This window comes from Vulpes lagopus, chromosome 12 (genome assembly GCF_018345385.1).
Source record: "Vulpes lagopus strain Blue_001 chromosome 12, ASM1834538v1, whole genome shotgun sequence".
Lineage (NCBI taxonomy): Eukaryota > Metazoa > Chordata > Mammalia > Carnivora > Canidae > Vulpes > Vulpes lagopus.
Genome location: NC_054835.1, coordinates 71,168,520 through 71,184,656, shown reverse-complemented (window position 1 = coordinate 71,184,656; position 16,137 = coordinate 71,168,520). Strand labels below are relative to the sequence as shown.

Genomic DNA, 16,137 nt, shown 5'->3' with positions numbered 1-16,137 from the left:
TACATAATGAGCATGAAGAATGGGTACCACTTACCTTTGGCTCCTGTATATATATATACACTTTAATCCTATCACATTTTCTGAAATGTCTTTCCTGCCTCTGACTTCCTATGTCTATTTATCACTGATTCTCAAAAGTCTAAATATCCATATTCCAATCATGGAACCAACGATCAGAAAAAGGTAACATAAACCAGTCAAAGTGAGGCCACAATATGGTAAATGGAAGTGGTCTTTTTAAATCATCAATGTTATGAAACTGTTTTGTTAAGGTTAATATGGATTTGGAAAAAAGGAAAACAAAAGAAAAAATTAAAGTACTCTTGCAAAGTGAATGCTAGACTCAGACTGTAAAAATTGGCCTAAGCTTCGTAAAGCTAAAGGAACAAGCAATAATTAAAAATAAATAAGTAAGTAACAGACATAAAGCAAATCGGCTCTTTCACTTTCCTAAGAAAATTCCAGTTTGAATATGATCTGAATCAATTTTAAATCATTTGCAATGCCTTTTGGATTAAAAGATAATAAATTTTCTTAAATATTTAAACAATTACTATCTTTAAGTATTTAAAGAAAACAAAACAAAACAAAAAACACAAAAATGCGACCATTAGTAAAAGCTTAAAGTAAAATCTAACCAGAATCCATTTTTCTCATGGAACTGCATCAATGCTCTAATAACTAACGTACTCATTCTGCTATCTCACTTTGTGACCAATGTTTGGCCTCCATTTAACCTTATTACTTAGTAGTCCTAAAGACTTTAGACAATTCAGGACAACTGGCAATAACCTAAATAAGACCTATGGCCTAGTAGTATTAAAGCTAAGTATTATGAATATGTAACGAACGACCTGGTTTTCATAGGAAATACACATTGAAGTATTTAGGAATAAAGGGCACAATGCCTGAAACTTACTCTCAAATGTAGAAAAAAATAACATGTATAAATAAAGAGAATGCTAAAACAAATGTAGCACAGGTAACAACTAGTGAATCTGGGTGAGAGTATACAAAAGTTCTTTGCAACTTTTCTACAAGTTTGAAATTACTTCAAAATAAAAAGTTAAAAAAGGTTATCAACTATTCATTTTCTTTTTTTACTAAATTGCACCATATTGGTATGCTTTCATGATTTTCTTACTATGGTTTCTTCTTGTTGCTATTGGTGAACTCTGGCTGCCTCTAGTTTTTATGTCTATTTTACACAGAATTGTCAAGAAAGAAGCTGAAGCAAGGCTGAAGGCTTTTGCTACACAGTAAATAGCATGGATCTGTGACCGCTAAATTACTCCTCAAAGCATCTTTCTACTATGTCTTAAGATTACCAAGTCAGTAACTTTAAACCTCTCATAGAACACTGCGAATATATTTTGCTTTACATTACCATTTCCATCATCTCTGGATCTTCAAAATCATAAATAATATGCTCTAAAATATCTCTGTCAGACACAAAACCTAATGCTCTAAACACAATAATGATGGGAACTTCCTGCTTGATATATGGTAGAGTTGCCACAATGCGTTGACCAATAGCACTCTTTTTTGCACCCTAGAAAAATAAAACATTAGAATATCAGTACAAAGAGATCACAGTCACATAAAAATATCATAAGAACCATTTCATATCATGTCCACAGTATGTATTTCAAAAGAAGTATACCTTTCAAACTTTAAGGAATGTCCAATGGCTGCTTGCCAAAGACACTGAAACAGGTTTACTAATTCTATGAACAGGCTGATCACTTAGACCTAAGAGAACTTCCATCCTCTATTATATGCCTGCCAAGACTCTCTCAAAAATACACAAAAAAACAAAACAAAACACAAAAAATTCTCTGGAAGACATAACGGGTCAAAAATATATATATATATATAGGGTAGCCCAGGTGGCTCAGTGGTTTAGTGCCGCCTTCAGCCCAGAGCCAGATCCTGGAGACCTGGGATTGAGTCCCACATCAGGCTCCCTGCATGGAGCCTGCTCTCCCTCTGCCTGTGTCTCTGCCTCTCTCTCTCTATGTCTCTCATGAATAAATAAATAAAATCTTAAAAAACAAAGTATATATATATATATATATATATATATATGTATATATATACACATATATATATATATATATATATATATACACATATATATACACATATATATATATGGGCAAACATAGGAAAAAAGCTAAGCATGAATGAAAAATATTAACTCAGAGCTGGTAAGGTATCTCATTTGAATAGTATTTCAAAATTAAAAAGCCGCTCTCTCACATAATTTTTTTTCCAATTTCTCTTTAATTGTATACACATACAGAAATGAAACAAAAGTTACTAGCCTACACTTTCATAAAAACTGGCTTCTCCATTTTAATTATCTTTAATATTAAACTCTATCTCCTCTTGGCCTCATAACCCTATATTATCATGGTCCCTCTAATAACAATTTCTGTCATCTCCTCCTATTCAGGCCTGGGTCCTTAGAAATCTTATCCAATTTTATGGGTATTCAGTTAATGGCTCTTCAAAAATGATATCCAAACTTTCATCTTGCTCTTCTTCCTGTACTCTGAGCCAAATGCTCGTTGGTTTCTACTTAGAGATCAATTATGCCATTCAGTCTGTGATTTGTTTCATCATAGATCTTTTTCAGAATAAGCAAAACATAAGAAAATAATGCACACATCATGTACCCCCCACAAAATCTTTTGTCTAAGAAATGAACTCACTACATTCTAAAAATCAATTCTTAGAAGTTTTCTATTTCACTCAGAACTTGAGGATAGAAACCACAGAATCGGGGCAGCCCCGGTGGCGCAGCAGTTTACCGCCACCTGCAGCCTGGGGTGTGATCCTGGAGACCCGGGATCGGGTCCCACGTCGGGCTTCCTGTATGGAGCCTACTTCTCCCTCTGCCTGTGTTTCTGCCTCTCTCTGTCTCTATGAATAAATAAAATCTTTAAATAAAAATTTTTAAAAAAAAAGAAAAACCACAGAATCTTCAGTGGTTCATATTTTACCAAATATGTGACTTCAGTGACTCATATTTTACCAAATCTATCACTAAATCCAGATTTTCTTTAAAAGATTTGATTTTTAAGTTATCTCTACACCCAATGTGGGACTCAAACCTACAACCCTGAGATCAAGAGTTGTATGCTCTCCCGACTGAGCCAGTCAGGTGCCCCAGATGATTTTTCTTTTCTCTGCCTCTAATTTGTTCATTTTGTCCATAACTGCCACAGTAATCTAACATATGTTTTCATTTCTTTGCCCTCCATGATCTAGGCTAATGCTGCTCAACAAAGAATGCACATCAGGAACACCTGAGATCTTTTGCAAACACTTGTACTTGGGCCCCATCCTACCTCTATTTGCAAATAAAAACCACTTTAATTCTTAAAAACACCTATTCTACGGGTCTATTTAACTTCAGGTAGCTAAAATTCTCTAATCTTCAAGTTCAGAACTGTTTGCAAGGGCACAGGACTAGAAACCTAAATGCCGATCAAAAGGGAAATGGTTAAATAAATTTGCTACCCAAAAAAAAAAATAAAATAAAATGAATTATGCTACCAAAAAAAAATAATAAAATAAACCTACATCTATAAATAAATAAGTAAATAATATAAATAAATAAATAAAGCAAGCTACATCTACATATGGAATATAATACCTCCAAAATAATGATAAAGTGCTGATCTAAACATGTTTTTAAAGGATACCAGCAGGGACGCCTAGGTGGCTCAGTGGTTGAGCACCTGCCTTCAGCTCAGGTCATGATCCTAGGATTGAGTCCCATATCAGGCTCCCCACTGGGAGCCTGCTTCTCCCTCTGCCTATGTCTCTGCCTCTCTCTCTGTATCTCTCATGAATAAATAAATAAAACCCTAAAAAAAAAGATACCAGCAAAATTCAAACTTTGTATCTCATGCTACCATTTATATTTTTTGCATTAAGACTATTTCTGAACCGATTCATGAGAAATTATTAAAAATGACTGCCTCTGTGGAAAAGAAGGTGAAAGGAAGACTACTTTTTTTTTTTATATAAATTTTTTTTAAATTTTTTTTTTTTTTTTTTTTTTTTTTTTATTTATGATAGTCACAGAGAGAGAGAGAGAGAGAGGCAGAGACACAGGCAGAGGGAGAAGCAGGCTCCATGCACCGGGAGCCCGACGTGGGATTCGATCCCGGGTCTCCAGGATCGCGCCCCGGGCCAAAGGCAGGCGCCAAACCGCTGCGCCACCCAGGGATCCCAGAAGACTACTTTTTATATTAAACTTTTTTCTACTTTTGAACTATTTTAATGTGCATGTATAACTTATTCAAAACAAAATATAATAAAAACTGTACCTGAAATTAAATAGAAGCAATTGCAACTACTTTTGAAGACCGTTATAAAGATAATATCAAGCAATCAGAGTAACATAACCACACACAGCAAATAAGAAAAGCTAGCTATTATTTTTTTAAAATAAAGATTTTATTGGGATCCCTGGGTGGCGCAGCGGTTTGGCGCCTGCCTTTGGCCTGGGGTGCGATCCTGGAGACCCGGGATCGAATCCCACGTCAGGCTCTCTGCCTGGAGCCTGCTTCTCCCTCTGTGTCTCTGCCTCTCTGTCTCTCTCTCTGTGACTATCATGAATAAATAAATAAAATCTTTAAAAAAAAAAAAAAGATTTTATTTACTTACTTACGGATGTTAGAGACAGGGAAGGGGGGAAGGGGGGGAGGGGGGAAGACAAGGGAGCTTGCTCCAGTGTGGGGAGGGGCAGGAGGAGAAAGAGAGGGGAAACCTCCAGTAGATTCTACACTGAGCACAGAGCCCAATGCTGGGCTCCATCTCACGACCCTGAGATGATGACCTGAGCTGAAATCAAGAGTCAGACACTCAACCAACTGTGCCACCCAGGTGCCCAAGGCTAGGTATTATTAATTATTACAAGTCACATAGTAGGGACGCCTGGGTGGCTCAGTGGTTGAGCATCTGCCTTCGGCTCAGGTCCTGATCCCAGAATCCATGATCATGTTTCACATCGGCCTTCTTGTGGGGAGCCTGCTTTTCCCTCTGCCTGTATCTCTGCCTCTCGGGGGTGTGTGTGTGTGTGTGTGTGTGTGTGTGTGTGTGTTGTCTCATGAATAAATAAATAAAATCTTTAAAAAAAAAACACACACACAAGTAACATGGTAGGCAGCTTCTAAGATGGTGCTCATGGACTCCTGCCTACTACTATTATTCCCTTGTATAACTGTCTTCTGTTGAAAAGGGGCTGAACATAGTGGCTTATATCTAACCAAAGAGAATATGGTAGAAATGACAGGATGTTGTTTCTAAGATTATGTTATAGAAGACTGTGATTTCCATCTTGCTTGTCCACTCTATGGTCTTCTCGATTACTCTCTCTGATGAAGCAAGCTCCATGTTGTCACCAGCTACATGGAGAACCACATGGCAAAGAACTGAGAGAAGGTTCCTGCCATCAGCCAGTAAAGAACCGAGTGTCTCAGTTCAACAGCCCACAGTAAACTGAATCACAATGGTTTCACAGACAACCACATGAAATGAGCCTTTGACGAGCACAGCTCAGGCAAACACCTTGACTACAGCCTTGTGAGAGATGCTCAGCCAGAGGACCTAGCGAAGCCACCCCAGATTCTGGATTCACAGAAACTGTGAGATGATCTATGTTGTTACTGGGGTAATTTGCCACATAGCAATAATAATACATCTACCATATAACACTGACAATATGCTCCAGAAAACATTTTTTAACTAAGAATGGAGTCTGACGGGACACCTGGGGGGGCTCAGCGGTTGAGCGCCTGCCTTTGGCTCAGGGGGTGATCCTGGAGTCCCAGGATCGAGTCCCACAGCGGGCTCCCTGCAGGAAGCCTGCTTCTCCCTCTGCCTGTGTCTCTGCCTCTCTCTCTCTCTATCTCTCGTGAATGAATAAATAAAATCTTTAAAAAAAAAAAAAAAAAGAATGGAGTCTGATAAATTATAAGACTAGACAGAAAGAAATAAACCCAAACATCATATCCCAGGCCATACCTGTCCTCCTCTTGCCAGCATGCTAACCCAAATAGTACTTGTGGGTCGGGAAGAATTCTCCAGACATGATCTACACTCTCCCGTGTAGGCATATTTAGAATCCTTTTTGGCGAACACATAGACGGTGTTTGTCGCCATTTTCTCTTGAGCAATCAGAACCTTTAGGGACAATAACACAGTTATGCCATAAAACCCACAAGTCCTTGAAGTAGAAAGAAGAGTAAAATCTGCATCTTAATTTAAGCTGATCAGATGGGCTCACTGAAACATCAATTCTTAAACTTTACAAACTCCATTTTACATAAATGCTTCACAGAAACATATAAGCTCAAGCAACTGACCACATTTCTAGTATTTACTATATACAACTAAATAAAGGTTTGGTTTACATAAGTTTGGCTGTCACTCCCTAAATAATTCAATGCCACTTCTAGGCTTTTCTGTATACAAGTTTACTTTTTAATTTGAAATTTCATAATCTAAATCTTAATTACGATTTTGTAATTTTCTTTAAATAACACTTATTATACCTTTTCTGATCCATTAATAATGAAATATCCACCAGGATCCAAAGGGCATTCATTTAACTCACAAAGATCACGATCTGTTAAGCCATTCAACAGGCAGTAAGTTGAACGCAACATAATTGGAATTTTTCCTATAAAAGTTTTCTGATGCTGAGTTTGAAGTTGTTCTTCACCTTCTTTAATGACTGTTTTTGTTATATCAACATAAAGTGGAGCAGAATACCTTTAGAAACAAAAGTAAAATCACAACTAAGTAATAGTAAGGTGTCTGCTAAAACTCAACTGGTTAAAAGCACATTTTCTGAACTACAGTATCAATTATTGGAAAAATTCTTACGTGAGATTTCTTAATCTGGCCTCATTTGGCATCATTGGTGAAGGAGCACCATCTCTTTCCCAATGGGTAGGTTTGGAGAGGTAAATTTGTTCAAACTTCAGCAAGTATCTTGGCTAAAAGGAAACCAAAAAACATGAAAAGGATGGCTTTTTTCCATAAAAGTTTTAATGATTCCATTTTAATCAACATTAACATTTGACTAGGAGCAGCTCTAGAAACTGCTGAAATTCACCCACTTTACTAACACTGGGGACTCTCAAAGGCCAATATCCCTATTTCAAAGATGTCAAGTTTTGTACCTGCTTTTTTTTTTTTTTTTTTTTTTTTTAAGATTTTATTTATTTATTAGAGACACAGAAAGAGAGAGATAGAGAGAGGCAGAGACACAGGCAGAGGGAGAAGCAGGCTCCATGCAGGTAGCCTGACATGGGACTTGATCCCGAGACTCCAGGATCACACCCTGGGCTGCAGGTGGCGCTAAACCGCTGCGCTACCAGGGCTGCCCTGTACCTGCTTTCTTAAGGCAAAGACAAAGAGACTTCAAATATCCCAAGTAAATAAAGATTATGCATATATCTCATATGCTCTATGTTTATATCAAATAGTTAAAAGATTTGTGTCAATAATCTATATACTTCTGTGTGTCCTCTCCTCAGTTAAGGTCAGAAGTTCATACAATGTTACCAGAAAAACAAAGAAAAGATAAATTCAATTAGGACCATCCTCTAATCTATTCAACAGAACACCGGAAAAAATAAACCTATCTCTTCAATTAAATTTACAAAAAAAATCCCAATTACTCTATATCAAACTGAGAACAACTTCCAACCCTGATAAAAGCACAATGTACTCCCCCCACCATAAAAAGTTTTCAATCAATATCTGTTCCCCAATAAAACAAGATCCATGAGCACTTTCCAGAGGTAAATGGATAATGGGTTTCTCTCTAAACCAGATCTTAGAAAAAGAAACAATGGGACTAAAACAGACCACTAACGGTAATTAACATCCAAGTTCCCCAAATTGGACAATTCCTAATAACACCCAAAGCCCATGACAATCTCATTCTATCTTACCTTCCACTAACACATATCAAAAACAGATCAAGCTAAAAATCATCTATTGACTGTTGTGATCATTCCATACCCAAGTCAAATAACACCAAGTATTTTCTTGCTGAACCCCCTAAGTATCCTGTCTCTACTAAGACAAGTTCTACCCCGCCCTTCATAGTCAGCTTAAGTCTGCCCCCATCTTTTCCACTAAGTTCTGATACCCCAGCTTCAGATCTCTTCCTCCAATAGTACTTAATAGTAGTGGCACTTTGAACCTGTTATATTGTTACCTCTCTGTTTTGCAAATACTAGGAAAATATTGTGTTAAAAAAAATTATGCCCATTTTTCCAGCACAGTGCCAGAAGAACAATTTTTGTTAAAAGTCTATGCAGCATCTCCAACTAGAATTAGAAGAAAAGATCAGCCCTTAAGAGATTAGCTACAGAAAAGGAGGACTGAATTTGCCAAAAATAAAAGGAAGATTGAACTGGGGCTCTCCCTGACTCACTTGGTTTTTCAGTTTCCCCATCTCTCTTCTCAAAAACTGGGGACAGCATTATTTTGGACCATATACTTCTTTACAATAACTCATATAAAACCAGATTATAAAATTATAACCTTGCTATGATTTTAATAATGCTAAGAACATATGTATGTATAAACAGACTATTAGGAACTTAGAAAAACTAAAACAGCTGGTATGTTTGGGTGATTTTCCTTTATTATCTATTGTAACGTATTTCTTACAAAAATAAGGGGAAAAGTCCTTCAAATAGATTTTCTTTTACGATTGTTGAAAAGAAACCACGAAAGGAAGAAAAAAGGGGGGGGGGGGCTTTCTGAAGCAACATGACTATTTGTGGCCTGCTTCTCCTAGTAGTTCATCATATTTCTAAGCTCCCCCTCCCCAGTTATTAAATCCCTACTATCTGAATAAGGATTAGGGTTTTGGATTACTTGCAAAAATATATCTATTAGTAAGAATAAACAGGAGCTGATAAAAGATGCTGTAAAGTAACCTACTAAAAACATTCACTTTTTTTTTTAACCTTTAAGCCAGGTGAGAGGACTGAAATTTCAAATCAATACTCTTCTTTTACATGTTACTTTATTAGAATAACCCTCTTACCGGTTCTTCAACTTCTCCACTAGCATGCTGAGCTTCAGCTTGTAGGTCTATAGGTGGAGCATCTTCCACAATTCTTTGAACAGACATCTGAATAAACTCATCAAAAGAATCCAGCTGTTGTCTGACCAAGCCTTTCTCGTCAAAATAGGAACTGGGAAAAAATATTTGAGTTTATAACTAGTTACAACTCAGTGATGTTTTCTAGAGTATTTCCCCATTCTCATTATAATTAAATCCAACCATTGTAAGTCCATCATTACGCAGATACTATGATGTATCCAAAAAAGGAGTAAAACTAGAAACAGTTTCTCTGTAGGACTTAAGTTTTGGGAATCAAGACTTATGGGTAAAATAATTAAAGCACAGCATAAAAACTATAAGGAATCCCTAATATAAAGATCTCTTATAAATTTTATCCAACCTCTTTAAAATGGACTGATTGATTTATATAAGTAAGTAATCTCTACATCCCACGTGGGTCTCAAACTCACAACGCCAAGATCAAGAGCTGTATACTTCTCTGACTGAGCCAGCCACGTACCCCTCATCCAATCTCTTTGAAATAGTTTTTCAAACTAAAGAAAATGTGGGACACCTGAGTGGCACAGTCAAGCATCTGACTCTGGGTTTTGGCTCAGGTCACGATTGCAGGGTGATGAGATCAAGCCCCACATGAAACTCTGCATTCATTGCAGAGTCTGCTTAAAATTCTCTCTCCTTCTGCCCCTCCCCACCATGCTCTCTCATTCTAAAATTAAAAAATCTTAAACTAAAAAAATGTATAAAGACAAAATAATTCTAATTTGAATAAGAGGAAAGATGATACCCATAACTAAAATACTGAAGGTATAAAAACCTAATTTAAGGTTTAAGAGTAGTTCTATTTTAAATATGCTAAAGGTGAGATGGCACATGGGTGGCTCAGTTGGTTAAGCGTCTGCCTTCAGCTCAGGTCATGATCCCAGGATCCTGAGACTGAACCCCACATTGGGCTCCCTGCTGAGCAGGGAGCCTGCTTCTCCCTCTCCCTCTGCCTGCTGCTCCCCTTAACTGTGCTTGCTGTCAAATGAATAAAATCTTAAAGAAATAAAAAATATAAAGGTGAGACGTGAATAAGTCATTCAAGTGAAAATACTCAGCAAATGACTGATGTTAAAAAATGAAATATGAAAAAAAAATGAAATATGAGTTAAAAAAAAAAAGAAAAGAAAGAAAAGAAGTATGGGAGAGATGGGAGTTACCAATAGATACAGAAATCACATAATGAAGCCCTAAAGAAGAACCTACAAGAGTAGACATTCAGTTTACAAGGAAAAGACACTTCTTCACATGAAGGAAGCAAAAAGAAGAAAAAAAAAAATATATATATATATACACACACACTAAAGGTAACAAGAAGCTGTAATTGCAAGAGCAATCTCACTCCTCACCACCCAGAAAGTATACAGCTGGGCTTTAGGGAGACTATGAGAGCTCTGAGATTTACCACACTCTTATGGACTGGATTATCTCATCACCCCTCAGCAGTAGCAAACGACCCACAAGCACACCACCATGTCCCCATTCCTTCATCTTGTGACCCTGCATCTTGTACCTATGACAATTTTTTAGTTTCTACTCACCTCTCCCTGGCCACTACCAATCCCTTATCCTTACATCAATTTTCTGAGGCAATATGTACAGCCCAACTAATGGTCAGTCTCCCATTTTGGCATCACCAGGTCATTTCACAGGTCACTAGCAGACCTAGATTGGATGGCTTTGGGTCAAGCAAGATCTCAACCTGATTCAATCATGGACATTAATATTAGAAGTTAGGTCCTATGGCAGAGAATAGAAAACACAATCATTCTTATATGAGACACAGCCTAAAAATGGCTATGGCAATTTCCTTGTATAACTGCAAGCTAACAGGAAAGACATTTCTCACAACCATTTGAGTCTGCCATTGACATATAAGAAACATATGGAAGAAGGCACTATAATTTAAGTAACAATATGTTTTTTTTAAAAAAAAAAAAAAGAAAAAAGATTTATTCATGAGAGACAGAGAGAGAGAGAAAGAGAGAGAGAGAGAGAGGCAGAGACACAGGCAGAGGGAGAAGCAGGCTCCTCACAGGGAGCCCGACGTGGAACTCGATCCCGGGTCTCCAGGATCACACCGTGGGCTGAAGGCGGCACTAAACTGCTGAGCCACCTGGGCTGCCCAGTAACAGTGGTTTTTATGGACAATTAACAATGAAAAATTCTTTACAAAACTGTGGATAAGTTTCACTTCCCCCAGAAGACTTCCCAAAATCATTAGAAACGTTAGAATGTTACCCCTGGGGTGCCTGGGTGGCTCAGCTGGTTAAGTATCTGATTCTCAATTTCAGCTCAGGTCGTAATCTGTCTTGATATTATTTTTTAAAAGATTTATTTATTTATTCACAAGAGACACAGCGACAGAAAGAGGCAGAGACACAGGCAGAGAGAGAAGCAGACTCTATGCAGGGAGCCCAATGCAGGACTCGATCCGGGATCCCAGGATCACACCCTGATCCGAAGGCAGACGCTCAACGGCTAAGCCACACAGGCGTCCCTCCGTCTGGGTTTCTTTTTTTAAGATTTTATTTATTTATTCATGAGAGACACAGAGAGAGAGAGAGAGAGAGAGAGAGAGGCAGAGACACAAGCAGAGGGAGAAGCAGGCTCCATGCAAAAAGCCTGATGTGGGACTCGATCCCGGGTCTCCAGGATCAGGCTCTGGGCTAAAGGCGGCGCTAAACCGCTGAGCCACCCGGGCTGCCCCTCAGTCTGGGTATTAAGCCTGGTGTGGGGTTCCACGCTCAGCGAGGAGTCCGCTTCTCTCCTTTCTCCCTCTGCCCTTCTCCTACACAAGCACCCTATCTGTGTCAAACAAACATTAAAAAAAAAGGTTGTCCTTTACATGACTAAACTATATAAATATTTCATATTTATATCTATCTTATTTTACCACAAGCCCTCTTACTGAAGTCTCTGACATTAAGTAACATCACATTCACACTGTTTGGGAAAAATCACTTGACGTTAAAAAGTGAGAAAATTAAGCATCATCTCACAATAGCCAAAGAACCTATAGCCTATTAAAATGTAAAAATCAAATATTTTGTAACAAATGTTAAATGGGGTGACAGCTCAAAAATAGTTTACCCTGAACAATCATATATGTTGAAAACAGTTCTTTTAAGATCAAAATATTCCTTCTCCCTGGATATTGCAGAATATAGGAATACTCACAGAATATCTACCTTTTTTTTTCCTAGTAAGACACCTCTTAGTGTTTATTTTTATTTTTTTTTAAAGATTTTATTTATTTATTCACTCATAGAGATGCAGAGAGAGAGAGTAGCAGAGACACAGGCAGAGGGAGAAGCAGGCTCCAAGCAGAGAGCCTGACGTGGGACTCGATCCAGGGTCTCCAGGATCACGCCCTGGGCTGCAGGTGGCGCTAAACCGCTGCGCCACCAGGGCTGCCCTCTCTTAGTGTTTAAAACTCAAACATCATAGAGGATACAAATGTCTTAATACAGAGTTTTTCTAGCCCATGTTTAGTAGTAAAAAGACACATCTCAAAATTGCAACACATTTTTAACAACAACAAAAAAAAAAAGGTTCAAGAACGTTTAGTTATATTCCAAATACAACTGGTACAACGTTGGAAGCATGTGTTCTTTGAAAAAGAAGAGACTGTGAACCAAGAGGGTGTGCACCTTGGAGACAAAGGGGCTCAAAGAGACATCACAGCAAGTGTCGGTTTGATGAGAACAGAGTTGTAGCATTTTATATTCTAATACAGCAGGATATTAGTTCACTACTTAAAAGTTACTTTTCTTACCTACATAGAAGGCTTCTGAGTTTTAATTATACTTAGAATTGGATGGGAAGTTGGGTTGAAATACAACCTAATGTAACTTTATCCATTTAAAATAAGAAAACCGGGATTCCTGGGTGGCGCAGCAGTTTGGCGCCTGCCTTTGGCCCAGGGCGCGATCCTGGAGACCCGGGATCGAATCCCACGTCGGGCTCCCGGTGCATGGAGCCTGCTTCTCCCTCTGCCTGTGTCTCTGCCTCTCTCTCTATCTCTCTGTGACTATCATAAATAAATAAAAATTAAAAAAAAAAAATTTTTAAATAAAATAAAATAAAATAAAATAAGAAAACCAAGGAACTGGGAAGCCTGAGTGGCTCAGCAGTTAAGGGTGTCTGCCTTCAGCTCAGGGCGTGATCCTGGAGTACAGGGATCCAGTCCCACATCAGGCTCCACGCAGTGAGTCTCTGTCTGTCTTTCTGAGTCTCTCATGAACCAACAAAATCTTAAAAAAAAAAAAAAAAAAGAAAGAAAGAAAAGAAAAAGAAAACCAAGGAATCAAATTAACATCAGCAATGGATAAAAACAGGTTATATCACATGCCTCCTGATGGACTGCAGAGAACATCACTGTTGCCAAAAGTAATCATATGAATCTAATTATGAGAAAACATCAGACAAACCCAAACTGAGGGGCATTCTAAAAAGCAACTGGCCTGTATTCCTCAAAAGTGCCGAGATCAAAAAAAAGGAAGACTGAGGGACTGTTCTGAATTACAGGAGACAAAAAAATACGAAAACTAAAAGCAATATGTAATCCTAGGCTGGATTCAGAATCAGAAAAAAATTTACTTTGCTATAAACATTAGTGGAGCAACTGACAAAATTTGGGTAAGATCTATAAATTATTGTATTAATATCAACTTCCTGATTTTGATGACTTATTATATAAAAGAACATTCTTATGTCTGCTACTTACTCTCAAATGTCTCAGGGGAAAAAAAAATAGGGAAAAAAGGCAAAGAAAATATGTAAGGTTAACATCTAGGGAACCTGAGTGAAATGTATATATGAATTCTTTGTGTAACTTTACTGTAAGTCTGAAATGCTTTAAAAGTTCAAGTTAAATATATATATATATAAAATAAAGAAACCAGCTTTCATGTGACATATTCATATAAAATATAAATTTTTTTTAAGATTTTATTTATTTATTCATGAGAGACAGAGAGAGAGGCAGAGACATAGGCAGAGGAGAAGCAGGCTCCATGCAGGGAGACCGATGTGGGACTCAATCCCAGGACTCCAGGATCACAGACGCTGATCCTGAGCCGAACGCAGACGCTCAACCGCTGAGCCACCTATGTGTCACTAAAATATATAATTTTCAGTAACAGAATAAGCATGAAATCCCTTTACGGGTTATTATGCCTTTTAAGGCTTATTCAGTTTGGTCTCAAAAGTTACCTGATTACAATCCAGCATGCTTCTTGCCACAAGTCTGGGGTGATTTCATCATCATCTTCATCATATTGCATATCTGCAAAAACCAAAAATATTGTACTTGTGTGCAATAAAATGCTAGTAGTTAACATCTTGCTCCTATGATTTGAAGTAGCAGAAACACATTTACTCTTTGCTAAGTAAAAAGCAATCCTTTACCCCACTTCTCTAAACTTTCAATTAACTAAATTATTACTAACATACATAGGTATATACCTATGTGTACGAAGCCTACATCACATAGGTATTCTCCCAATATACAAAGAGGCTTCATTACAAAAGTTCAGTATAAGTTGTGTGAATGTGTTAATATTCCATCTTCTCCAGAAAGTCCATGTAATTCTCATCAATAGCTAACTGTAATGGTAACTAAGATGAAGCACATAATCCTCTAATCAATAAGCTCCTTAGAGACTGGAGAGAAAGATTATGTAAGGAGGTAAAGCCAGAGAAGGGTTCCAATAGCTGGGCAATACCTTAAGGTTCAGTAGACTATTATAGCAACATTTCATAAAGGTAAAAGAATGACAGATTGTATTTTCTGAGGATGGCCACAACTATATTCTTCCATTTCACATGCTCTTTTACAGGGTCATCTTTGTCCACCATCAAGATATAGAGATCTAGGTTTCCTCCCCTTAAATCTGGGTGGGTTTTTGACACTGCCATAACTAAAAGAATGCAGCTGAAGACATACTACAGGACTTCAAAGGTAATATTAGGTAAGAAAAGGCAATGCAATGTGTTTGCTAAAACACACACTTCTAGAGGTCTCTGAGTGGCCATTAGTTAAGTCCTACTACTTCAAGGCTTGTATAGTACGAGGAAGCCCAAGTCATATGGAGAGGACGCTTGTAGATGCCACGGTCAGCAATCCTGGTCCTTGAGTCCCACTAGGCTAGGGTGCCAGACATGTGTAATAAACACTCTAGATCACATAGGTCCCTGTCATCAATACCTAGCCTTTGAGTCTTTGCATTGAACCACTGGTCTCATGGAGCAAATAAGGCATTCCTATTATACTCTGTGCAAATTCCTGACCCACCTAATCCATGAACACATTAATTTTTTAAGCAGCCAAATTTTAGGGTAGTTATGCAGCAACAGTAATTTGAACAGCAGGAGGTCTGAAAAATCAGACTGCACAGGTCCTCTGATATTAGTCTCATCATCTGTAAAAGAGAAGTATGCTGTATTTTTGTTTTTATATTCTAACTTATATAGTCTGTAAAACTTAAGACTTTCGGTAAATTTTTTTTAGGAAACTTAATACATATTCAAAACAAATTATTTCATAAATGCTTCTTGAATGGATTGGAATTACTGACCCTATTCTGGAGGTGGGGGTAGAGTAAGAAAGACAAAGGTATCTAAAATAGCTCAGAGATACCTAGCTCTGATGACAGATTAGAGGTTAATATCACAGCCACACAGAGAAGCAAGAAGGTGAGAAAAGGAGAGAAATGAGGTTAGCTTTAGGTATACATGTAGATCATTTGTCCCCTTAAGTACTTGCAGTAAACAACTGGATATAAATGAAGCTCAAATAAGGGGTCTAAATTATAAATCGAAAAAATAAATAAATAAATGAATTATAAATCACTGAGAATCATTACAAGTGGTTGGTAGAATATGGAGAGCTTACATAGGAAAGGAAGACTGAAGGCAAGATATTAAGGAATACCTCTATTACAGTCATGTGAAAAAAATCC

The 16,137-nt window shown here is 37.6% G+C and overlaps 1 protein-coding gene across 1 annotated transcript in view; it reads right to left on the bottom strand.

The window, feature by feature from the left end:
* Positions 1 to 16,137, bottom strand: part of POLR2B (RNA polymerase II subunit B) — a 47,459-nt gene that overhangs the window by 28,199 nt on the left and 3,123 nt on the right. Inside the window, exons 2-7 of the mRNA XM_041725585.1 lie at positions 14,390 to 14,462; positions 9,092 to 9,242; positions 6,907 to 7,019; positions 6,573 to 6,792; positions 6,043 to 6,201; positions 1,388 to 1,552 (exon numbers count right to left, since the gene is read on the bottom strand). Coding sequence (XP_041581519.1) covers positions 1,388 to 1,552; positions 6,043 to 6,201; positions 6,573 to 6,792; positions 6,907 to 7,019; positions 9,092 to 9,242; positions 14,390 to 14,462 — 881 coding nt within the window. The remainder of the gene's footprint in view (positions 1 to 1,387; positions 1,553 to 6,042; positions 6,202 to 6,572; positions 6,793 to 6,906; positions 7,020 to 9,091; positions 9,243 to 14,389; positions 14,463 to 16,137) is intronic.